The 27694-nt window shown below is 37.7% G+C and overlaps 1 protein-coding gene across 1 annotated transcript; it reads left to right on the plus strand.

Moving 5' to 3' along the window:
• Positions 1–12: 12 nt before the first annotated feature.
• LOC139140938 (epidermal growth factor receptor kinase substrate 8-like) lies at positions 13–26977 on the plus strand. The gene is given in 20 exon segments (XM_070710443.1): positions 13–123; positions 1245–1286; positions 4578–4636; positions 5700–5861; positions 7993–8142; positions 8957–9224; positions 9600–9718; positions 11607–11822; positions 14075–14298; positions 16192–16372; positions 16920–17104; positions 17649–17880; positions 18301–18510; positions 21753–21927; positions 22621–22701; positions 23382–23530; positions 23532–23542; positions 24004–24136; positions 24523–24673; positions 25849–26977. Coding segments are annotated over 20 exon segments (2796 nt in total). The 5' UTR covers positions 13–95; the 3' UTR covers positions 25869–26977.
• Positions 26978–27694: the final 717 nt, after the last annotated feature.

Raw genomic sequence — 27694 nt, forward strand, 5'->3', positions numbered from 1 at the left:
AGTGGCACCAAAAACAGAATGGATACGTACCAAATGGCTACCTCCAACAGATAAATGGTCCTGGGCCTGGGCCTGGACCGGGGCAGCCAGGCAAAATGCCAGCCTCTGGAAAAGATATTTACGGTAAGCTTTACCTTACAGGCCTTGTTATGGTAGCTGTCAAGTGCTAACTATTTTTGCTTCAAATGGTACGTGTATGTGTATCGTAGGTGTCAGAATTTTGATCAACAAATGGTACCAGTGAATGAGAGTAATTATGTTCTGTTCCATTCTGTTCCACTAAGACTTGCCTCTTAGGGACAGGTTTGCTTTGTTTTATCTTCCTTCAATTCAGTTTACTTTAGAATCAGTTAAAAATGGTTGAATGTCATGTATCATAATACTGAGATAAGTGTGTAGTTATGGTGTATCCTCACATGACAAAATCTAACGTTGCTGAGGTCATGCATGGTTTATAGAAATGGCACGAAACCAAGAAACTGTCTAAACAGTGATTATTTCATCGTACTTCAGTGTGTCATTAGTGTAACATATACCGGTACTGGTATCATGGAAATATATGGCTGTGCTCATCTACAGAATTGCCCTTATTGATGTTTTAACTAATCCAAGTGGATTAGTAATATTTCCAAAAGATAGATCGTGTCGACAAGCATAAAAAAAGTTGTACATGTGTTGACCAGACAGTCGCAATAGCTAAGAATCCACCAACGATCTCGGTGACACAGAAATTCGTAATGTCCTGTACATAAAGTACGTGCACTGCAAATTACAGCATCATTTCTTTTCTGTTTACAAAGCACACACTCATTTCCTCACACAAGTTGAATCCACCGGTGGTAAAAAAAGGTCGTGAAAATACTTTAATATCACCAATTCCCCCAAGATATAAGATATTATGTCAATCAAGCTTTTGAGATAAAGTTATTTGATTGTTTGTTTCTTTTCATAGTTCAGTTATTGTTGTTAGAAACCCATATACATGTTTATATGTTTATTATGACAACTGTCATCAGCTTGCTATTATTCCAATTACTGTCCCTCCACCGTGACTGTGTTCCTAATATACATGTCAACCTTTAATGCTATTTTAACGAGTGCAATGCCATTCTTCCACTGGGTGTGAACTGTACATATTTATCATTATTGTTTGAGAGGCAGACTCACATAACATCCATACCAGACATCACACGGCATCACAGCATTCAGATATTTTGGTTTTCTCTCCCGTTTTCTGATTTCAGAGATTCGGAGACAGTGGACCGAAGGAAAACTCAAAATGTATAGTATGTGTCTTAATAAACATTGCTTTTTCTTGTAGACTTGAAACACAAATGGACAACTCTACATGTAGATGTGCACTAGAAACTCTGCTGGTTGTGATCTCTTCCTAACCAAGTCTGTCTGAATAGTTTTTTATATGCTTTGACATTGCCATTTTCAACCCTAATATAGTAATACCCTAATTTTATCATCCTCTCCGTCTCTCCCCCTTTTCTGTTGCCTCCCCTCAAATTACTCAAATTCATCTCTATTCGGTCAACAATATAAGCATAATTGCAGTGATGCTGAGGCAGTTCATATCTTGTCATATCAGTTTAGTTTGCATCTTTCAGGCAGTGTATGTGCCTACTGACTGCATGTGTGTGTGTGTATTTGTACATCTTTGCCTATGTATGCAATGTTTTACGTGTGTTTGTGTGTGCAGATGTTGTATATCTGAGTACAACCCAGCCCGACATTCACTTGCCTATGCATATACAGTACATGTATGAAAGTTTAATCGACAATTGACTTTAATAGACAAACATAACCGTTAAAGGTCATCTAACCAATCAAAGATTTTAAGCGGGTGGCCACTTTTTAAAAACAGCGCCCTCACATGGGCATTTTGATTACCAAGGATCACTCCTTTGACCGTATATGGGCATATTTAGATTACAAGTGACTGTATACCTTTAACCTGCCTTGCTGACTTCAGGTTTTAATATTGCTCTGAGTAGTCCCTGAAGTGTATGGTTTTGATGTTTCTGCCCAAAGAACAGATACACTGATTGCTGACACACAATACATGTATCTTTATTAATGAGCAATTCTTACACTTTTAATTGAACAAAATGTAGTTGTACAGTACTCTTGTGGAAAGCAGAGTGGACTTGTATTTGTTTTAGTCTGGAAAATTTTCACATTCAACAATTTGCCAATCTGTAGCTTTCAACTGACGTTTTGCAAGGAAGTATTTAGCTCAACAAGGATCGCTCAGTGCTTATCATTTGCATTTGATGGCAATTGGTAGTAGCTATTGGTAACAGAGTAAATGCAGTAGCTACCCTTATGACAAAGTCAACATACGACCTCTGTACTCCATCCAGTGTAAACTGTGGATCCAAATCTTTGTGGTTGACTACTGTTAGTGTAGCAGATGTGTAAACCGCTATACCTCATCTGGTTTTACCAGATTAAACATTTTTAACATTCTGACATTTACTCATAAGGCCAAAGTAATTAAATCTTTGTTTTGCGTCCCCACCGCGTAGGTTTTTAAGGTTTTCATGAAAACCACACACAATGTATTTGAATAGAAATTTTAGGACATGACCGCTTAGCTTTTCTGAACTAAAATTTTGTTACAATTTCTTATGTGCTGCAATCAAATTACATTGTGTTAATTTCTTGTGTGTGTGTTTTACAGCCGCTTAGACGCGTACCTTTTCCCATTTAGAGTGGACGCAAAACAAAGAATTTAATTACTTTGGCCTAATAGCAAATCTTTTCTCATTTCGGGGAAGGAAGGAAGGGGAAAAATAAATATAAATATATTACTACATTATTTTAATTTCAAAGGTCTTTTGATTCTTTGTTTGATGACATATATATATATAATATATATATATATATATATATATATATATATATATATATATATATATATATATATATATATATATATATATATATATATATGTAAACAAAGAATTTAAAAGACCAAAGACCTTAGAAATTATAATAAAATTAGAGGAGGTACATTGGTTGCACTCACAGATCATCGTAGATTTACAGAATGATATTGCTATAAATCTTGTCTCAGAGTCAGTCCCTTCCGATGGTTAACATCTTGTATCATTGCAGTGCACTGTAGAAATTAATTGTAGATCTTGGTTTGGCTTGATTTTTTGCATACTAACTCGTAACATTTCTTATCAACAGATTGTAAAGGCGTAAGTTTTTTCCCTGCTTCTGTACCGGCAAATACGCACACACACACACGCCGTGCTGACCAATACAGCTTCTAACTTTGTAGTTTCTTATTTAGATTTACCCGGGCAGTTCACTTAGTAACTATTGCCCTCATGGAGGAAAAGTGAAAATGTTAATTGGTGTGAAGTTTTATCATGCCCCTAAGTTACCTGTTAGTGTCATTGATCTATTGAAGTAACACTGATATTTGTCTCATCATTCATGTATGTGATAATAGGGTATTTCTGTGAATGATATACAACATTTGGCCAACGTTACTAAAAAACTTCAAGAACCTTTTGTTTTCTTATTTCTCTGTCTCCCATTTTCTCACATCGTTTCATTCATTTTCATTTGAAACTCAAACAATCATGGCCATTGTGTCATGAAAAAAGGCAAACTATGGTAATTGTATTGAAATCATGCAAAAGATATGGTAGCCCAAAGCATTTGATAAGTAGTTACTAAGTAATACAGGCATCAACCATTGACCCATATCACACTTTGTTCTAAATTCCACAGAGTCGTCTAACTTCCACTATTTAGAAAATTACTCTCCGTTAAAGGCATATCTCCTGTAATCCTTATACCTTTTGATTGACATGCCTTTCAGTTTACAGATTAACCTTTGAACTCTGTAAGCCTAACTGGTAGATCCATGTCTGTGACCTCCGACCTATTAGTTCAGTTATACTGTGAACGACGATCATCATGGATAGGTTAAAATTGTATAACCTCATCGAAGTGAACCCCAGTCACTGACATGACTTAGCCAAAGCCTTTGTTTTCAATGGCGAGTCTCGACCTGTGTGCAGGGAAATGGGATTGAAATGGTTACATCACTAATTAAGATTGTCTGGTTTCATCTCTTCACTAAAATGCTTAATTTCTTCGTTTTTCTCTCATCACCACAGGCTTTAAACTATGTAGATTTTGTATTTCTAGCCCTTTTAAACTACAAATTATGCCCTTACAATGGCAATATGTATTTTTGTCGTTGTTTTTATTCTTTGTAAGACAAAGAACATCCAATCACGAAATACATTTCAATATTTTGTATGCCATCCAGCAATGATGCTCAAACTGCAACACTTTACCACCCGACTAAGGGGCATTCCAGGGTTTAACATGGGGTACATGAACAGAGAAATTAGGAAAGTAGGTTGAAATAGCTTTTCCATGAACTTCCTGGTGAAGTTCTGAAAATCTGGACACAATTTTATTGGGTTACCAATCAAACTCAAAGCAAGTTCCATATTAATATCTTTTTTGTATAGAATGTGGTGCATAGTACTCCTACCCTCCTTATGACAATGCTTTTCTTTTAATTTTTTTAACAGAACAAAGAAGAAATTGGACAAGACATGAGGGTCCAGACAATACATTCTACCCTGTGGAGGTAAGTATTGTTCTGGTGAATGCCGTTGGAGTTGCTCAATTTGAATCTGCATAAGTCACTGGAAAATGAACGTTTGTTCCTTCCAACGTTCAAACACCAACAGTAATAGCTGTGCCAAGTTGCTACAAGCCATTTTCCCCTGACACAAATGAGTTGGACGCTGAATAACTGTTTGTTGTGACTTCAATACCCTCACAACAGATGTGGAAATGATTGTTGCCAAGAAGTACATTGGCCTGTGTTTTGCTGTGGCTGTGGTTCAATGAACTATTTGGTCAGCATTTTGTACATCTTGTCCTGTGTTGCCCAAATCTGGACTTTACTCATGTCAACTCAACGGTTTTTAGTTCAACTCTTAAAAGAAAATTTGAAGAAGTGTAATCAAATATACATATCAAATGATAGTGAAGCCCCAAAGCTGAACCTCGTATGAACTTTTCTTCAAAAAGCCAGCCTTCAAAAATCACAATTTTGGGAAGCTAACTTTTCCCAAGACTTCTTGTAACAAAAGCTGGCACTTTCCTGAAATGCAAATAAACTCTACAGATAGACAAACAATTCATCGCCACTGTAATGATATCAAAGAATTGGAAACTATATTGTTATATGATTGAAAAATGCACCAAAATATTTTATGTACATGTGATTGTATTCAAAAAGTTGACAAAGACACACATTTTCACTTTAAAGTTGGAGAATTGTTGTTAAAGCCTATCCTGTCGCGCTCTTACTGTTTATGATTTTTAGTGGAAACAAAAAATGTGTACCTGCTGATAATATTTTTAGGAGCTCCGCCGTTGGCAAATTGGCAGGCAGGGCTGTCTATGTGACTGTGCTCGGTGTTCAAAAGTTAAAAAGAGTGAAGTAACCTTATGTAAGGCGTATGTGATCCGTAATCCCAACATTGTGTTGCATTTTGGTCAGCAGTGGTGCTTTTGTGTATGAAAGCTAGAAATGGGCAGGCACAGTTGGATTGGAATGGTTTATATGTTTTATTCAGTGTGATACATACCCTGCAAGCAGTGCCCATCAAATTCACACACTTTACTGTATTCTCTTCCAGCACTTGGCGACTTTCTCCGTGGATAGGAAAGAAGCCGTGCTGACAGTGGAGGACAGCATCCGCAAGTTGAAGTTAATGGATGCCAAGGGAAAAATATGGAGCCAAGAGATGACGCTACAGTTGACAGATAGAGAAATTATACTTATAGACAATGAAACCCAGGTGAGTAATCACAGAGCGATACAAAATATGTTTTTCCTCGCGGGGAGATTTTGTCTGATTGTCTTGTGATGGTGAATTGATCCAGTGAACCGAAGCTATCATTAGTTTATCTCATGGTTGGATAAGTTTTGCAACTCACCATATTTTCATGCACATGACATCTCCTCTAAGCTTTACGCAAAGAACGTTTTGCCGTCTGACTATGGTAAGGGAAAATGTTTCAACATTTTACCACTGATAATGTGATATGAAATCAGACAGAATTTACCGTTGGCGTTAGTTTTGCATGAGACCGTTGTATAAGAATTTGTAAGCATTATGCAAGGTACTGGCTTGTGGAACCAACAAGGGTTTGTTGTGTTTTCAACACAGTGGGAAAAGAAAACAACATGCCTTGCTCTGCCTGGAACGTTCAATTTGATTTCAATAGCCATGTCTGGTGACTCACCTTGTTGATGTCATGTGACGCAGTTGCTATTTTACACTCTGAAAGCAGTTCAGGCAGTATTTGTAACTTTGTCTTGTTTTGTAGTCTGACAAGGCGAGGAGAGATGTTCAAACCACATTTGATTTTACAGAAAGGAAAAAGTCAAATATGGAATTTACTGATCTTTTAAATGATGAGCTCTTTCATCATTTATTAATATTAGTATTAGTATTAACCCTTTGAATGCTGTAATTTTTCCCACCAAAATTTTAGCGCAACATTTCATCAGTTTTTTGAATTTGTCAATAGGTTTTTGATAATTTTGGACCAAACGGGTTTCACATTTCATTGACTACAGTTTTTCATCAAAATTTTGGCAAAAATTTGAAAAAATTTGACTGGGGTACATTTTATAAAGGTGACAAAAATTGACTTTGGCGCTCAAAGGGTTAAGACAACTGACTCATTATTATTTTTCCTTCATATTGGCTTTATCCTTTGACCAGTTTCAGCCATTTTACTCGTTTACTCTCACCTTTGTCACTTGCTTTAATTAATCAAAATAGAGTAACCTGTTACCATGATTGACTGGTCGATTTTGTCAGAAATATGTTTTTTTAGCTATGGATTATGGTTATTGCTTTTGTTAAAGTCAAAAATAAACATTTTACAATGATTAAAAACAGTATGAGATACACATCTGAAAGCAGGATTTTGAAAAGTCCAGTTTTATATTCCAGTCAGATGTTTAAATTGAAGGACATTCATTCTTGCTGTTTCACATACACTGTTTCCCTTTAAACGTTCCGTAAGCTATAACTTTTGATATATTTTCCAGTGTTTTTGTTTTGTCTGTAGAATATAGCTTGTTGCCCTACTCCCAAACTTGTGTCGAGATTAGTAATGTTCTACTCGTCAACATAGACTGTATGTGTATAATGTCCGGTGTAAACTGTTGATAACTGAATTCTAGCCTGACGTAGAATTCATAGGTTGACAATTACATATTTTACACTATGCAATTCTACATCATACACTATGCAATACTATGAGGTTATTATGAAAATACCGCAAAGGATGCACGAGGACATTGGCGCAGCCTATCGCCCGACGCGAAGCAAAGGGCGATGCGCGGCGCCAATGTCTGAGTACATCCTTTGCGGTATTTGCGTTATAACTTATTATTATACATCTTACATTCCTGATCGGGGCATCAAAATGTCAGAGTAGTGACCGTTTTCGTGCAATGTCAACAATTTTTCTTCCGATTTTATCGCACCAGTGTGGAACGCTATCTCGGACGCGCTTCTGCAAGTTTTGGAGTGTGTGCACTACACACATACGTACGTACAGAGCGCGCGCGAGACTTGTTCTGGCACTCGTCCAATGGGTCCCTTGAAACCGTTCAACAGTGAACGCGCAGATACAGCCGCAGGGAATGGGGCGCCTTGAAACCGTACGTGTTACGGAACGGGCGTTCCGTACGGCTTTTTTAGCGCACGCAAAATTCTATTGTTCTCGATGGTAGATGTATAATAATACACTATACACTATGCAATACTATAATATGAAAAGTCACATCTATGGTCCCTCTAAAGCTATGAGCTCTGCTAGATTCAAAATAACCTGTATTTAGGTCATTTATTGATAACCTACTGTAAATATCTGTACTATATTTCTTCCCGATCTGTATTCTCTTCACAGGAAACTCTGGAAAATTTTCCACTGAATAGCATCATCATGGCAACTGCAGTTATAAATGAGTGTAATTACAATAGTGTGTTAGTCTTCTCCTGCAAGGACAGCTCTCAGAAAAACCCAGATATGCATCTCTTCCAGTGTGATCACATCCCAGTAAGTTCCAAGCCTTTCTCTTCATGTTCTCTGTATATGTTTTATGTGACGTTGTGTTTTGGTTTCTACTTCCATGGGTGGATGGAAACGTTTTCCTTTTAACAGGCAGAATGACAGAGAGTGTTAGGAGTGGTCACATGGTTCCTGGGGTTATGCATAAAGGTGTGTGCACAAACACTTTGTGTTTAGCTCCAGCTGATGGGATATTTTTTGTATGAGAAATACCACTGAGAAGTTTCTTTGCAGCTGATATCTTTTAAATCTTCAAAACCCAAATTTTGTTATATAAAGAGCCTCTCAAACAGTCAGCTTACCAAACTCAAACGTTTTTCTGAATTTCGCTGACCCAGTTTCATAAAGTAGGGCAGGTCAAATTGTGTGGCAGTCGACCCCCAGCTGTGAATCAATACTGGAAATCTTGATGAATGATACTGTTGAATATATTGTTGTTATCTAGTGTCTTGATGACATGTGATCACCTGTAAATTTAGGTTGAAGTTTATAGTGTTGGCACCATTATGCATGGATACTGTCATACCTGTCCAGTAGATTTGTCAGACTTGTCAGTGTTGTAAGAGACTTTGTAGTTGAAGAGTAAATCAGACGCATGGATAAATATTGAGTGACATAAAACTACATCGTGGGGAACCGTAACTTCAATTTCATTTACATTGCATATGCAAATTCATTTTAAAGATGGGAACAGCATTCCATGTCACATGTTGCCATGGAAACATGGATGACCAGAGAGAACCATGTCAGATTTGGGTTTCCTTGATGTGGATCTAAATTTCATCTTTTTACATTCCACCAGGCTGATGTAATCTCCGGTGACTTACAAAACGCAGTCGACTATGCAACCGGCAAAACTAAGAAAAAACCAAAGAAGATTCCTCCCCAAGTGCCTCCTCATCCCCAAAGACACCATCCTCCGTCTGCCCAGCACCATCCATATCCGGAGTATCCTCCCTACCAGCAGGATATGATGATCCCCCCTCCCCCGAGGGAAATGGCACCAGAACCCCCTTCAGAAGGGAATGTACGGAATAAAGTAGCACTGTACACTGCTGCGGCAAAGCAAGGTAAAATTCCAGTTTATTTCAAAGATGTGTATCTCAGCCCCACCTGACTGGCAAATTTCAGTATATTCCCACCGTCTTCTTGTAGAGATGTACCACAGCAAGGGGAAGCCAGGGGTGAAAAGATGGAAAGTTAGAGGGGAATGTGCAACTGAAAATGCACTAGAAATTTCAAAAATTCATCAAATTACTCCAAAGGCTAATATTTTGAGTTTTTATCGCTTGTCAGATATATTCAGTTCGCTTTTTCTTCATAGTGGTTTATATCTGTCTTAACCAAAGTGAACTGCTATATTGTGTTTGCATTTGTTTACAAATAAAAGCCAAATAGATGATGCAGGTGCTAAACGTATCCGAACTTCTTGTCTTCACCAACAGAGAACGGTCAACGAGGTGTTCCCAGAGTTCCAATGCCTGTACGATCTCCAACAGGCAAACCATCAGGAAAGGATGACGACTCAATCGAAATGCTGGCTCTGAGAACGGAGAGGGATGTGGTGAGTAAATGGAAACCAAATGACAACTTTCTGATCAGAGGCAAGAGTTAAAAAAAGCAGACAATATGCCGTAGAGGAAAGGAACGTGATAAATATCAGTTGCATCATCAGCTAGATGTGTTCCCTTTTCCTGAGCTTCACACAATATTGCTTTGTGTTCTCAAATACACAGGAGGTAGAAAGAATCTGAACCTAGGTTTTTCTCATTCAAAACCTTTTCATCATCTTTGTGGAGTGCTGTTGACTTGTCAACAATTGTATCTTTCGCATGAATTATTTACTGTGAACATTGCACAGCTTGGCAACCCCTTACACCCAACACTCTCTGAAACATTCTAATTGGTTTATAAGCCTTCCCTGTAGTACATATTTACCAACTGGTATAGAAATATGGGAAAATTTGCTGTGTAGACAGGTGTATCGGATAGAAATGTCAGTTGAAAGAAATGGGTGATGATCATATCTTCAGATGGTGCTGGGTGAGATACGTTAGGTTCAGTGCAGAGGCCTGGCTCCACTTTAGTTCAGTTCACAACCAGTCAGTGTGCCAGACTGGACATTGTATCAGTTTTAAAGTGAGCAAACTGTAATAAATTCATAGCTTGTTCACCATGTTCATCAAGAATCTGTTAGATTGACTGTTGGGAATGGCAAAGTGCTCCTTTCTCAAGGAAAAATTAGTGACATTTACTTGTTTTTATACCTGTTCACTGTGATGGCCATTTTAACTGTGCTCTTGGAAAAACCCAACCCAGTTTACACCATGGCATGTGTGTCATATTGAAGGGGTTCTGTCTTAGGTGTTCTTCAACGGAAATACCGGTAGTGCAGTGGTCTGGAACTTAGCTCACAGCAGATATTAGTGTACATGTTTGGTGGAACTGGCCGTACCAGACTGTTCTGCTCAAATTCAAAAAGAGATGAAACATTATTTGCTCCTTTATTAATTAGGCACTTAAAATGAAATTCTTTATTTATTGTCAGCGTGCTGGTAGGTTTTCAGAGAAATTGAGAAAACAAAAACAATGTTGACAATACTACAAAGGACAATATTATTTTTCCAAAATAAACCAAATAAATAATGAGCTTAGGTTAATACATTCGTGTTTTTTGTCTGTATTTGTTCTTTTCCCTGGCTGGCTGGTAGGTTTTTCAAAAATCCAAAGACGGCAAACAAAGAAGTTTCTTTAAATGGCCGTATGATTTAATACCTAAGGCTCTGGATGTGTAGGTATGGTCTTGAGACCCATTTCGGAGGAAAACAAATAATTCTTGGTATGGTCAGTGAAGGATTTAACATTGATATGTGGTGTGAGAGTGAGGCTTGGTTTTTTATGAAAAAAAAACGGAAGTACTGCTCGTCAAAGGGTAAGATCTCTGACATGTGTCAAAATTTATAACTCTTTCCTGCTTCAAAAGACAATGTAAAGAAGAAGTGAAATGAGTCAGTCTATTTCTGGTGATGGCAAGTCTGCTACTGTTGCAACCATTGTGTGACTTCTAATGGTTAATAGACAAGTGTTGAGTTTGGGATCTGCATGATGTTTTAGGTATTTATAGACGTCTGTATAATTTTTCCACACTGCAGACCACCTTATGTGGCCATAACAGGTTATATTCCTACAAAAAAATGGTTCTGTATCTTATTTCATATACGCTTGCACCATTGTTACATCAGTCAGGACAGACACATGCATTCATGGTTTTCTATTGGTCCCGTAAGAGAATGAACATCTTTCTATCATGTCACCCCACAGCTGTTGTTACAACACCATTGCACTGTGGCTTGGCCAGACCTCTCTGTACATAAAAGGCAGTGGATGACAGGATGAAACTCAAGGAAGATACACCACCTCATCTTAAAGTTATCTGTTTCTTTCTTTTTCAGGAAATTCTCAACCACTGCTTCAGTGATGTTGAATACTTTGTGGCCAAGTTACAGAAGGCGGCAGATGCCTACAATGAGTTGGCACGGAGGAAAAAGAATCGTAAAAGCAAGAAGAAACAAGCAGGAGATGGTGTTCTGCAGGCCAGATCCAGACCGCCTTCCGAAGACGAGTATTTTGACGTTTTCCAGAAAATAAAATTTGCTTTCAATTTACTGGTGAGTACCTCAAGTCTTGTCTGCCTCGTCAGTTTCATGTGAGGGGTCTTGTCGGATACTAGGTTACCTTGCTGCAAAGGCTGAAATATACATAAAGGAGCCATCCAGTGTACAGAGTGTATGCCAATATCTGTCCTATGTAATGTATAGTTTATCAGTCAGCAATTAAGAAAACTAACCAGTAGTGTTTCCTAGTTCAAGTACGTCATTCATTCATTTCAAATAGGCATCTGTTTATTGGTTAATTTTGCAAATGTTGCTAGAATTAATGCTGTGTGGAGCAGTTACAGCGTGGGTAACATCCTTAGGGGACACATGGTCTTCTGTGTTGATCAGACAATGATAGCCTGATTGATGGCAGTTCGATGACATTACAACATTCTTTCTCTCTGAACACATTGAACAATGCAGGGGAACAGCGTATTCAAGGACAAAAGATGTGTTACCGAGTCCCTGAGTTTGTGTCTGAAAGGGCTGGAGTACCGGTAATTACTAACCAGTGCTTTTACTGTACCCCAATTCTGGTCCGTAGGAGTGTGTCAACACATTAAGGAATGCTCATCCATGTGAAATATTACATGCTAATCTGGACAATAGTCTCAATTTATCCGACTGTTGATCCAGTCATTCCACTTCAGTCACGCCAATCCATGTGCCCTTCAACTTTCATCTGAGAGAATCTGTTGTGTCCCAGGAGAGAAATACAAATGTGGCCCTATAAATGATAGTAAATGATCTGTTGTGTCCCAGGAGAGAAATACAAATGTGGCCGTACAAATGATTGTGAATGGTCCGGTAACACAATTCCTCTTCCATGCTGCTGTATAAGGCACAGACTCATTAAATTCCAAGAAAACCTGAGTTTTCTTTGTTGTAACATGTATTCTTGGCTGCAAATCAAACATATAAGTCACAATCCAAAGGCTCTGTAAAAAAATTTGGAATTCTTTCGTGGCAAGAAATTCACACAATTGTAAGTCAAGAGATAGGGTAATATTGCAGTACAGATGAGACAATAGCCCTCCTAGTCAAAGTAATACCATGAAATTCAGAAATAAAGGTGCAAAGTAAACAAAGTCAAGTTCATGCACATGTGTTGCTTGTGTTCAGTAGAAACTAAGTGGACACCAATGCTATCCAGGTGTGCTTGTAAGAGTAAATATTTAACAAACAATTGAGAAGGCGGCCATCCAAAACACTGTTTTTACCTGTTGAAATTCTTAAATGTCCATAAAACATGACCCGCTTTCTGCTGTGTGTCTGACCTTTGAGTCCATAAAAACTGAAAGGAACAAGGTGGTAAAGTGGCGTTACCATTTATCTTTAACATAAATCACCTATTTTATGGTTGTTGGTACCTGAGTTGTATGGCAAGGGGGTGTTCAAATTCATCATGTATGTGCTGGTCCATGTGGATCATAGACCAGTTTGTGTCTGGGTACTTTTTTAGCCTTACATTTGACCATCAGTTCTCACTAGTCCATCAGACTGGCTGAATTGTAAATTTATTCGCCCAAGCATTAAAAGTTGGTAGTCCCAGATCCATACCACTGGACTGACTCACCCCTCTAGTCTAGTATTCTGCTTTTGTTCAGGGGCCGTTTTGTCCACAAAGGCCCAGTGCCTGTCGTCATGCCCCATTTCCATCACCCCAAAATCCTTTCATCTATGCCATACTCTTACAGGTAAATTTCACAATTCAAAATTGTCTGGTCAACTTTTCTCTCCTCATCCTGTGGTCAAACAGAAAAACGTTAAGATCATGGCTTTGGCATATAGGAAAATTAAAACTTGATGAAAACCATAAATCATGTATTTTGAAACACATGCCAATGTTCCAATTGTGTCACAGAGGCAGACCTAAGTGACGGGTGTGGCTATTGTATGCATGTGATATCACTATTGAAAGAGAAGCATCTCACGTGAATGATTGTTATTCAAAGATTTGTTTATCTTCATACATGTGAAGATGTCGTTAATATCAATATGCATCTTTTGTCACCTTTACAAAGAGTCATTTGAGAATATTGTCTGGTCAGCATGAATTATAGCTTTCCTGACCATTTTGCCCATTGCCGTATTGACATGTAAAATTTGCTGTTTGCAGACAGGATGAACAAAACAAAATGAAAGTGGTGATAAATAATTATGATCAAGTTGAAAATATGATGGAATCAAAATTTTTCTTTCACAAATTCAAGTGTAATCACAGGCCATGATGCAATATTGTTGTATGATTTATTTTCCTCCAGGCTAAACTGAAAGCGCACATCCATGATCCAAATGCTCCAGAGCTGGTTCACTTTCTATTTACACCCTTGGAACTGATCATTCAGAGTTGCAATGGACCTGAGCTGGCAAGGACTGTCGTCTCACCACTACTCACACCTCAAGCCATTGAACTTCTAAGGAACTGCCTGGCATCGAGGGAAGGCGAGCTCTGGGTCTCGCTTGGACCTGCATGGACAACACCAAAGTGAGTACTATATATGAAAGTAGTCTCAATGGTGGAAAGCCGTAGGTCAGGAAACATCGTTGCTATGTAGAGGGACCATTCATTTATGCTGAAGTGAGCTTGTATATAACAAAGTCTGAAAAAATTGTTAATTTTTGTTACTTTGAAAAATTAAAAAAATTCATAAAAAAGTTCCCCTCTTCCTGAAACCCATTTAAGATGTAGTGTGTTCCCAGACATATGTATGATTAGACCCTAATTTCCAGGTAATCTGTATTACGTAGATCCGCGTTTCAGGATTATGTTTCTGGTAGTGTGAATGTATTAGTGTTTATACAAAGTCTGCAAGTTCAATTCCATGAGGCAGTACGTAGTCCCTTTCACCCTTTTGCCACCAGACTTTGGAATATTCATTGTTTTCAATAGAACAGTTTGACCCACAATTAGGGAAAAGAGGGGTGAAATGTTGAATGGTATCAGATTAATCTGTGTCATGAGGCCATGTCTGATGAGAGACCGCAAAAAAATTGTAACAACTCTTCATTTGTCAAGCCATGCAGTGTAGAGATACCAGCCAGTGATGTGAAACATCATGACAACCCCTCTTCACCACAGAATTCTAGATAATTCCTAGATAGGCTGTGCAATTCTGATGACAGCTCCGGTTTTAGGTGCTGATTAAATCTGCAGGCAATCAAAAGTCCCAGGGAAGATGGACTGAGCTAATCTCAGGACACATCTCTGTGGAACTTGGCACTGCGACAAGATGAACTTTACCATACCTGCAGCACTATATCTCATTTACGACAAGGCTCTGTATGCTTTGCAAATAACGAACAACCAAGTATTTTGAGATAGTGTTCGCTGCAAAAAACAGTCCAACCAATCTTTAGTGTAAAATATTAACCTAGTTTCCGTGGTGAACTGAAGATCTTTATCAATGTAATTAATTTGTGTGCAGAGTGAATAGGCATTTGAAATGACAATAACTCCACACAGTTATGATATTTCCAGGCCAAGGTCAAGCCTTGACTGTACTTCTACCATAAAGTTAGGGCTTCCATAGTTCTACCATGAAGTTAGGGATGCCATAGTTGTACCATGAAGTGAGCACTGTCATATTTCTACCATGAAGTTAGGGCTGCCATAGTTCTACCATAAAGTTAGGGATGCCACAGTTCTACCATACAGCCGGGGTTGCCATTTCATGTGACTGTTGTTACCGATGACTTACTGCTCTCCACTCCAGAAGTCAGGCATGTAAATGGTAGTCATTTATGTCAAACTATGATTTTCTAGCAGATATTGTATCTTCACAAATTTTTGTGTAACTTTTTTTGAATGAATGTAAAATATGGCATGTGTCGGGCTTTTTGCAGTTTTTGAGAGCTAATAATGTATGTGTATAAAATTCTTGTAATGATTTTCATCCTTAAAAAGTTGTTTAATTTCAATGATATTCAGCTGCTTCTGTTTTAAATAATCGTTTGAAAGATTTTTGAAATTTTGATGGTGTGTTTATACTTCAGGTGTATAACAGTCAGTAAGTAACATGGTAAACAGATAGAACTTCAAAAATTTTGTGTAAAATGAGTCAAAGTGTTCCATCTTTTTATTAAGAGATATAAGTTTTTTTCATATGTGCAGGATTAGTCAGGAAAAAATAATGCTTTGAAGAAACTCATCAAGTCAATGCTAATATTCTTGTATTCAATGCCATGATTGACGAGGGGATCTGTGCAGATTTTTATAGAAATAGCACCTACAGGAAGCACTGATGGTCCATACAACACCATACCATCATTCATCATATATCAAATGTAAATGAGATATTACTAAATTAAATGGAAAATGCAATCTACAATGAAACAAGCAAGACAGCATTCAACAACAGGATTATCTATGTCTCCACAGAGCTGCCTGGCCTAAGGACCAATATGTACCTCCGTTTGTTGTGCCCAAATTCCGTGATGGCTGGGAGCCACCAGTGTTTAACTCACACCCAGACAATGCTCGGGAAGAGATCGAAGCTGCTGTGGCCGCTAATGCTGCTGCAGTGATGAGGGCTGAGGAGGTACGCAAGGCCCAAATAGAGGTGAGATGAACAGCTGTCATGTCTTGCTAACTTGTTTATGGATAAATTTTTGGAACGGGTTGGTCAAAAAAAGAAGAGTACAGCTTGGAAATAAATCGCTGGCAGCCTTGCTGGATGTGCAGAAAGGAATCGATGGGTCTTAATACTGACAAAAACAGATTAGGAAATCAAGAAGAAAAGTTTGCATACTCTGTTAACTCGGGACAAAAAAATCTGTAAAATCTTGAAAAAATTAAAATGTCATCATGCAGACAGGCCCTATGCCTTGCTAGATGTAATAGAAACATAATGTGAACGTAGGAATATAGCAGATACATTCATTTCACAACGGCTGCAGATTTGATACTTTGTTGTTTGTAGTTGTTACGATAAATTAATGGGAAACAGCTTCTGTTATGAACATAACAATGAGCAAAGTGCTGTATGCATCTTGAACAGTTTTCATTTTGAGCATTAAGTTTGACACTACATCGGAGTCATTCTTGTTGTGCTCATTATATATCTACACCACTGATGTACCACTGAAATGTTTTCTCTACCGTCACAGGGAGAGGAGCGTGTCTTTCAGTTTCCACCTCCCTCTGGCACCAGCTATGGGGATACCTACTTTGCCCAGCACCAAGGCCAGCAACCGCCACAGCACCAGCCACATAGCAAAAAGCCAGAGCTAACCCCTACTACTGACCCAGCAGTGGCTGCATTCAAGGCCAACGTTGCTAAGCATGTGGACAGGTCAGTCTGTCTTTTTCGTTTTCTTGTTGTTTTTCTCTAAACTGTGTACGTAAATGTAAATCTACGGTTTCTTTTGCAATACTGATTGATGAACAATCTAACACTTCGGCTCTGTAACAATTGCTCTGAGAAATGAAAACAAATTATTTTGTTTTTGTCATAAATCGTGAATTTTCAAAGATGACATTAGACAACTGACCAGAATTTCACAGAAGTGTATTATCAGTTAATCTACCAAACTTTCTGCCACCTCTCTCCCAGTTATGTCATCTTTATGATTCAAATAAGTGTAGTATGAACATTTGATTCAATTAGTGTAGTATGAACATTGAAGAAACTATGCTCAATCAGTGATTTGAGATTTGGTATCGAATCTGTAAAGTTTTGTATCATCTCAAATATTGAAATTATCACATATTGTTAAGTTTGAAGGGAAGACCTCAGTGATTTTTAAGTGCGATATCAAATGAATATAGACAGCGCTTTATCTGGAGAAGTACATCTTTTGAAAGTTTTGCTGACAATTTTTTTTTTCGCATAACAGGAACTATGAAGCACAGGCTTTAGCTAAAACCAGACAGCCACAACCAGTAGCTGCGGCCCAGGCACCTCCCCAACAGGCCAGCTATTACTCCTCTCACATCCCCACCCCTCCCCAACAGCAGCCAAGTCCATCAACACACGCATCCAGAGACAGAGAAGCAACTACTGCCAAATATGACTTTGTGGCCAGAAATTCCAAGGAGCTTACAATCATGGCGGGCGAGAGTCTTGAAGTAAGTTATGAAAAGGAAAAATCCCAGTGTACCTTAGAGCTGATTTCAAACTCTCACATTGCTGACCCATATGCATGCACATGTTTGTCACGAAAGTGGAACAGAATATGTGTGCCCGTCATAAAAAGAATGAAGTGCAATAAGTTTAACCCTTTCACCCCCAGTTCCCTGTATACAGGTCCAACTTTACCATAGAAAACAATGGATTTGGGACAAACCATGGTGGTGAAAGGGTTAAAACCCTGCTCTGTGACACCAGACTCCTCCTGTTTTGTCTGTGGAATTTTAGAAGTCATTTATGCAACTGTCATCGATAGAAAAAATTGAAAAATGTTTACCCAGTACACACGTACTCCCCATGACTTGAAAATAATCTGATCATCTAGTGGTAAATGAAATATTCAATGATGATATTCACAGGTTGTAGATGACTCTCGCATGTGGTGGTGTGTCCGTAACTCATCAGGACAAACCGGATTCGTGCCATCTACTATCTTAGAAACATCTCATACATCAGCTCATGCCAGCAGAATACCCTCCCCACCACCTCAGTCCCCTCCCCCAGTACCTCAACAGCCTGCTCAAGATCCAGTCTACCACCACCATGTACAGCAGAGAGCAGTGAGCCAGGTAAGAATTGTTGTACAAATCTCTGCATTTTTAACCCTTTGAGTGTTGTCATTTTTCCCATCAAAATTTTAGTGCAACGTTTTATCAATTTTTATGATTTTTTCTGTAATTTTTTTTTGATAATTTAGACCAAATTAACATCACTTTTCATTGGCTACAGTTTTTGATCAAAATTTTGGGAATAATCTGAAAAAAGTGACTGGGTTGTATTTTATAAAGATGAAAAAAATTTACTTTGGCACTCAAAGGGTCAATATTGCAAATTTTTTAACCTAGGGGACAAACAAGAAGCAAACATGGAAAAAGCAGATTGTAAATACCGGTACAAATATTTTCAAGTGATAAAAAACCCCAGTAATTTTAATATCCTTATGTTGAGTACAAATGGCTGTCAACAAAAATTTGGAGAACCTTCTATGTTTTGTTGTGTTACGTTCTGGTCTGGACAGCTATGAGATGATGTTTTATGGAACTGTATGAGATAGACAGTACTTACTGTATTGTGATGACATGCATCTCATAGGTTCCATAATTTGCATGATACATTACATAACCCACAAGCAGGTTATAAACAGGTCCAATGGGCCATCAACTTTGAGTCATGTAGGTCAGCAGTAGGCTTCAAAAGACCACAACAATGGCTACACAATTTGCCGAAGAGTTTTAACTGTGGTCTGTTTTCAGTAAAGACTTCCATTGTCTGGCACTGCTTGATGGAGCGCATTTCAAAGGGAAAGACCCTGGGGAGTGCACCCCATACAAACTAGCTGTGAAGGTTTTATCAACAGAAAAGTTGGTCATGTTTTCGGAGACAAGTGTTTTTGTATTCACTAGGGCCCATATCACAACCACATAAATCATCCTTGGTTTTTTTTTTCAGTTGCGTTACATCACAACCCGTAAAACTCATTTTGTATTTAAATTCCATGTACAAATTCCATTGTTCCCATTCTGTGCCGGAGTCTACTTCCTTTGTCATAAAGCATGGAGGGTTTACATCCTTGTTTCAAAGACTTTACAGATTTTCCCTGATCTAAAGAACACCTTTTCATCAAAAGTGGCATGTGTACTGTATTACCAGTAATGGTAATGATACGCTTACACTGTGAACTCAACATCTCTTTCTCATATTTTTCACCTTTTCATCTCACAAAGTGGAAGTCATTAATATCACAGCAGAATACGGAAGCTGGTGATGATAAGGTCTGCTGATTGTTCTGTGCAGAGTTTGTATTTATACATACACTTCCATTGTTGTAAAGATGTTAATAAGCTAACCAAATGGCAGATACCATATTCTTTTGTGTCAGTACAGTGATGTGAACTTTATACAACACTGAATTAAGACACCTTAATTACCCCATTTCCTTGTCCCATTCAAATTTAAAAAAAAAACTTCAATTTGATCCAGCTCTGCTTGTCACAGGGCCAAAAGTTGACACATCTCTCTAATCATGATTACACTGAAACATTCCGTACTGACACACTAATTGATCAGTAAGTATGTGTTAATATTTAATTGCAAATATTTAAATAAGACGATTCTTCTGGCTCAGAAAATTCACCATCCTCTGTATGTATGTGTTGTATATATATATATATATATATATATATATATATATATATATATATATATATATATATATATATATATATATATATATATATATATATATATATATATATATATATATATATATTGTAGAAAAAATAATGAAACCCTTAGAAAACTACATCAATTATCTCCTTATCTCCTTGGTTTTTGCAATATTTATTTTCACATGATATCAACAATCATACTTTAGTCAATATCTGTAAGTAGATTTTTGACAAGTATTTGGTTTTGAAAATTTCTTGTTTCCCAGTGTACAGACAGTTTGATGAGTTTCAGAGATGAGCCAAAATGTTAATTATTGAAAGGTGTACTTGTTCATGCTATGTATTGAATTCTGATCCATAGGGATAGTATTTTGTATAATGCTAATGCTAAAATGTACATAAAATTTTTTCCCAGTAATGCAAAACTAAATCCTTGCAGTACATGTTTGTTATCATTTGTATTAAAATCACATGTATAAATTTTCGAATATAATAAAGCTTCATTAGCAGCAACTGTTAATGTATTTTCAACTTTTTTTTGCTTTGTTGAATTGATAAAATACAGTTTCATTTTGCAATTTCCATTGTTTGCTGTTGATAAATGAATGTTAGGTCAAGCCAGAATTTATTTTTCAACCATAATATTGCATGTTTTACTCAATGTTTTATGTTTGCTAGAATAATATGAGGTTATTACGAAAATACCGCAAAGGATGCATGAGGACATTGGCGCAGCGTATCGCCCGACGCGAAGCGGAGGGCGATGCGAGGCGCCAATGTCCGAGTGCATCCTTTGCGGTATTTTCGTGATAACCTTATTATTATACATCTTACATTCCTGATCGGGGCATCAAAATGTCGGAGTAGTGACCGTTTTCGTGCAATGTCAACAATTTTTCTTCCCATTTTATTGCGCCAGTGTGGAACGCTAGCGCTACCTCGGACGCGCATCTGCAAGTTTTGCAGTGTGTGCACTACACACATGACATACGTACGTACGTACAGAGCGCGCGCGAGACTTGTTCTGGCACTCGTCCAAGGGGTCCCTTGAAACCGTTCTACGGTGAACGCGCAGATACAGCCGCAGGGAATGGGGCGCCTTGAAACCGTGCCGTACGGAACGGACGCGAGTTCCGTACGGCTTTTTTAGCGCACGCTAAATTCTATTGTTCTCGGTGGTAGATGTATAATAATACTTTGTATGTCCCTAAACTTTTTGTAAAATGAACAAGAAATGTGCCTGCCTCACAAAATCAAAATTATGAGAATATTGTCAAAGATCTTGCCACAATGCTGCAGGGTATAATGGTATTTTGGAATGGCAAGTGATGTCGAATATTGCCTTGTGTTTGAAGTTCTATTTCTGGTTCATGTTTCTCATGCTAAATGCAACAAACTTTCTTCGTGAGTGGTTTTTACAGTTTTAATGACTAGAACAGAGAAACTCCTTTGAAAAAAACTCCTGCAAGAGAACAATGTACAGACCTGAATAAGTTCAGTTCATAGCTGTGTTTCTGCCACTAATATCAATAGTTGCAAACAATACTGCATGGATATCCTGTATATTCTACTCATAGAAAATACAGGGCTCAGTGTAGATCTTGGCAGATTAATCTCAATTTTGTTAATTTTTCTCCTTTCAGAACACAAATCAAACTCAGAGGGACTCTGTCTATGCCAGCAATATCCCCAGACAGACGCAACAGGCAGCGCCACCTCCACCACCCCCACCCCCTCCTCCCCCAGGGGTCCCACCTCCAAATATTACCTATGCACAGGCCAAGAAGCCACCAAACAGACAGTCATCATTCAGGAGAGGTGAGTGTTATATGAACATGCCATGGCTTCATGCAGAGACTGGCAGACAGACAGACAGACAGACAGACAGTCAGGAACAAAGGCTGAAAGACACAAAGATGACCCAGGGACTACGATAGACTGATAGATAGACAGACAGGGACAAAGATAGTCAGACATACTCAGAGAGAGGAAAACTGACACACAGACATAGATAGATACAAAAATACATAGGAACAAAGACAGATACAAATATACATAGGAACAGAGGCATGGACAGGTAGATGCAAAGATACACAGGGACAAAGACAAATCTGCAAATAGAAAGATACATAGGAACAAAGACAGACACACAGACAGATATGAAGATACAAATAGACAAAGACAGACAGAGAGACAGATCTGCAAACACAAAGACAGTAGGAACAAAGACAAATAGATTGCTATATTGACCTTTGACCACAACTTGAATAGAAGGGCTGACAGGACCGCCAGTCATTTTCAATCTATGAATATCCTTTTCTCCTAAATACAGAAAATGTTACTCCTTTGTCATGTGCTTTCCACTTACCCAGTGTTTTCTTCACATTTTGTGCAAAGTCTGTATTTTCTCTCGTGGCAATGCAATACCTATCAGCATAAGTTCACAGACCAAAGGAAAAAACATTCTCCTGAACTGTGTATCATTTAACTTTGTGTACTTTCACACTTCAGATTCGGACGCTTCAAATGATTTGCAGCAGCAACTAAGAAGTAGACAGGCGTTGAAGAAAATTGATGCTGATGTTGAACGAGGTAAGATAAACAGGGAGAATAATTAAAAGAAAAGCCAATGTGGTTGTAGATCTCCCAATACTTTAAATTAATTGTAGATGTCTTGGGAAATAAACCATACATAATGAAAAGTTTCCTTTTTGGAAGAAGTTGTTTTGTTCTTAATGGACAATAGCTGCTACTTTATACAGAATTCATTTTTGTTGTAGAAAAGCTAGTACATTTTTTTCTTATGTTTGAATAAAGTATATTGTAATATTAGTCTTGTGAAGGTAGTGAATTGTGTACTATGTGCTGTGTTATTGTTGACAAACAAACGTTTGTCCTGACGCCAGACTGAAACCCACTCGTCAAAAATAACATTGGGCATTCACACACATGCGGGCTCTGTTGACAACCCAAACACTTGGAATTTCAACTCAGTGTCAGAGATCAGAGCAGGAAACTTTACATCACAAACAGAACAGCAAAAATAGCAAACACATCAAAAGTTACAGATCATTTAGCTGTGAAAGGATGATGTAAGAAAACCAGCTTTATAAATGAACAGTGTTCACGCATGGAGTTAAAATGAACTGCTGTTGCTCCTAAAGTGTTGGACTGAAAAATTGAGTTTGTGGCATGTGAAGGTTTTGATGAGGGCGTATTATTCTGTCTTTTGTAAGCATCTGATATCATCAGTGATGGCTCTTTTGTTACAGCCAAGAGGACAGATGACCTGCATGAAGAGCTGAAGAGGCGAGTCAACCAGGGAAATAAGAGAAACTTTGTACCACGTCAACGAACCCATCTGTCAACATCACTCCAGACTCACTTCCAGACGAAGTCACCAAGGGTTGATGTCCAAAGGATTTAGCAAATTGTAAGATCCTCAATAACGTCTCCCTCTTTTGAGATTTTAATCCTATGTTTGTTTTGATTTTCTCAAGAATTCTGACATCATTTTGTCATGAGTGAGAGAACTGATTGTCCACAAGTGGTAACGCAAGTCACTGCAAATTTGTCATTCAACCTCTGGCAGTGTGATGTAGTTTGAACCTCTATGATTCATGAATGGTTTTTAGAATGAAAACTAAAATATTAACACCCCTACCCAGAATGATTGAGCAGAATTATTTCAGTAAATGGTATCCCTTGACCAGGAAAATTACAAATGGAATCCAGAAAGAAATGGAGAAGCCGCCTGAACTGGAAAAGGGAAACTTGTACATGACATTGCGTTTTGTAAGAAATTAGCAGTTATATCTTTTCAAAGTCGACTTGAAAGGGCTTGGAGGAATTGGAAAAAAAAAACCAACCAGGGTGAAAATTTGTGTTTGACAGGACTGTGGACAGTCTAGGAGTGCTGACTGGTGCTCAGCTGTTCAGTTTGACCAAGGAGGAACTCAAACAGGTCTGCTATGAAGATGGCTCACGAGTGTACAGCCAACTTATGGTGCAGAAATCAAGACTAGAGGTAGGATTACTGCCCAAGACGTCAAAACAAAAACCACTGCTAATGTCTGTGTTACTGTATGTTAAAAGATATAACCCTAAAATAATAACCAGCACTGGTAACTTTAACAGCACTCGTCCACTTCAATGTATAAATTACACCTTGATCCATATCACTAACATTCTGTGGTTGTTAACGTTCATTTTCCTGGGCCAGTGTTTTGGAGGTGGAAGAGAAACAAAAAAACAAAAAAAGAATGACACATTAAAAAAGATGAGGAGACAACAAATTTTTTCTTGTTTTGATCTGGTCAGCACAACAGGCTTGTCTGTTTCTACACCCGTGTGCGTGTGTTCTTTTTTTTTCCCATTTTGTTAACATTGATGTTTTTGTTTGTGTGGGGTTAGGATTCATTGAATGGATCTGCTGAACTGCAGGCAATAATGCAAAGACGTAAAGAACGGGCCAACTCCGATAACTATGAGGACTCTGGTGCATTTCACCAGCCACCCCCAGACTTCAGCCCCGCTACACCCCCTGGATTCAATTCATCAGGAGGTGGGTTTCAGATCACAAAAATTATAGAGTGATCAAATTCCAAACGGATTACATATAGCCACGACTAACATTTCATTCATTTCAACACATTAAAGGCATTAATATGTAGACGACCTTTTAGAAAACATAGCTGAAATCAGAAACGCCATACTGTGTCTTTCCCATTCTTTAGACATTCTTGTATCAGTTATGTAATAACTTTATAATCAGCATATCTTAATCTGTTAATTGATTTAGAAGCAGTAATTGTCACATGGTTCAGTGACATATGCACGCAGCTAGAAATTATTTTATATATGCACACACCTAGAATCCGTAGATTCTTGTATTCAGATCTCCGGAAGGAGTGGAATGGGTATATATGTGATGATTGTTTTACGCGTGAAAAATACAGATGGAGATATGGTCAAACGTTCCTTTGTAAATTCAATGTGTGTATCACTTCAAGACTCTGTTGTTCGACTCTCAGTATTCCTAAAGGGAGAAGAAATTGTGTAGATTTTTCTCTTTCAAAGAAAACTAAATACAAAAATCCTGCATGGGATGTGACTGGTTGAAGCATGTTAAAACTAATGTACTAATGTACAATGAATAACCAAAATATTCTGTGGATGTAGGCATCTGATAAAATTGGTGAACTTTGACCCGGTGATATAACTAGGTACAGTGTGTGATAGCATATCTTTAGCTGATAATGGTGCAAGGAGACCTCCAATACTCCTGATTAAATTCTGATATTGATGTTCAGCACAAACATATATAGCTAGATAAAAAAGAACAGAAAATCTAGCAGATGTATGGCAACCAAAACCTAGCCTGCAAATTTGGGGAATTGTCAACAGACCCAGGGAAGAAATCATAACAGTATTATAAAGCCTGGTGTCATTTCACGTCTGCCCCCTTTGTTTTTGATTTCATTTGCACTGAATATCTGTTATGCACCAAATATTAAGTTAAAGCATGCATGTCACATTGTCAATCAAAACACGAAATGTTTTTTGTAGTCATGGTAACATTGATTAGTGTCGTATAGATAGGGTGTCATCATTTCTGTTTGTTTTAAATTTGCCAGGACTGCAAGACTCTGATTTGACTTGATTGTGTAGAGCTGGCAATGTGTGTTTTTATGTTCAAGTTTACTTATCGCATACATGTTTGTGTTTTCCTTATTTCAGATACGTCACCAAGCTGGTGATAAGTATTAAAATTCAAGGAGACGCAATTAGCAAAACCAGCAAACAAGTGTTGTGTTCACCATGATCAACAAGGGACTGAGAAACCTAGACAACTACTGCCCTCTATAGTCCAACTTCTGCAAGGTTCTGTAGAGCTAGGCCCTAATTTCCCACACCCAAATGAAATTGTACAGTTTATTTTCTATAAATCAAAGACTGATGTAAATAGTAATGTTGAAATTTTTTTTTGCAATGAGTAAAGGAAGTGTTGCGGAATTTGTGGGAAGGGGACTTCCTACGCAACATCCTCATCCCAGGGAGTGATGCTGTGCGTCATGTGATCAGCATGTGATCGGTTTTCTAATGTACAGTAATAGGACACTGAACTGCTCTTTTTGATTTCTCTATTTTGTGATGATGGAACAAGCAGAGAGTGACTTTAATTATGATAATTTTTTTTGGGGGGGATGATAGCAAATTGTTTGATTGGATTCCGTGAGTCACATGTAACCTGCAAAAAAAGAAAATTGTGACTGAATTGTGTCGTTTCTCAGCAGCTGTGAGGTAGACCAACTGCAGTAATAGTTCTTCCCATTATAATATTGCTATATGTTCGTGATTTTTTTTCCAGGAATATTCAGTTTACTCAGTTATTGAATTTTGATTTCTGCAATGCGGATGACAAATTCTTTCATATTTAGTTTTCATATAATAATATATAGCCTGGGGGTTATTTGGACATATGAAATTGTTTAGTTTATTGAGACATATTCATACTTATGATATATGCATATACAAGGGTAGTTTTTGGTTGCAGGTACAGAACAAACATAGGTAGATTATTGTTGGAAAGAAATATCAAATACTGGTGACCTAAATCTGATCTTTTTCTATATATGCAATATTTTCAGAGAATTATCTCACAAAACTATTTAGTCCGTGGGCTAGAGGGGGTCTACGTGCACCCCCCCCACAGGATAACAAACCTGTATTTTTCAGAACCCTTGGGATCCCTAGAATACGAAATGGAATTTTAACAGGAAAAATATAGGGACGCAATAGCTGTTATGGTCATGTTTTGAAGGGTACCGCAAAATCACGATTTTCCAAGCCAAATGCATTTTCGTCAAATTTGTCTTCTTGTAAGTCATGTGCTGAGCTAATTTTTTAACATAACCTCACTTGTTTGGTATCATTAGAAAGGGAATTTATTCCTCTTTAAGATGACATATTGCATTATGCAATATCTTCTACAGTTTTTGTCAAATATAACCAAAACTTACCCCTTACCCCAAAATTTAACATTGCAAATTACAGTAAAACTCAAATTCTACCAATTTTTTAGCTGGGCATAATAAAATATGCATTGCTTTGTCTGAAATCTGTTTTATTTGATACAGGGACATGTCAGAAATATGAAATAGACTTTTAACAGAAAAAATATTGGGAATCTACAGCTGTAACAGTCATATTTTGAAGGGTACCGCAAAATAACAGTGTTGCAGATTTGCATGCATTTTTGTTAAAACTGTCTTCCTATAAGTTATCTGCTGAGCTTGTTTTTGAATATAACCTGGCTTGTTAGGTATCATTAGAAAGATAATTTACTAATCTTTAGAATGACATATTGTAACATGCAATATCGTGTGTAGTTTTCATGATATGTAACCAAAACTTACCCCATACCCCAAAGTTTACATTGAAAATTTCAGTCATAGCTAAAACCAAATTCTACCATTTTTTTAGCTTGACACAAAAAATATGGCCGTTTTTGCTATGAAATCTATTTTATTTGGTACAGACACATGTCAGAAATATGAAATAGACTTTTAACAGAAAAAATATT

This window comes from Ptychodera flava, chromosome 9, assembly GCF_041260155.1.
Source record: "Ptychodera flava strain L36383 chromosome 9, AS_Pfla_20210202, whole genome shotgun sequence".
NCBI lineage: Eukaryota > Metazoa > Hemichordata > Enteropneusta > Ptychoderidae > Ptychodera > Ptychodera flava.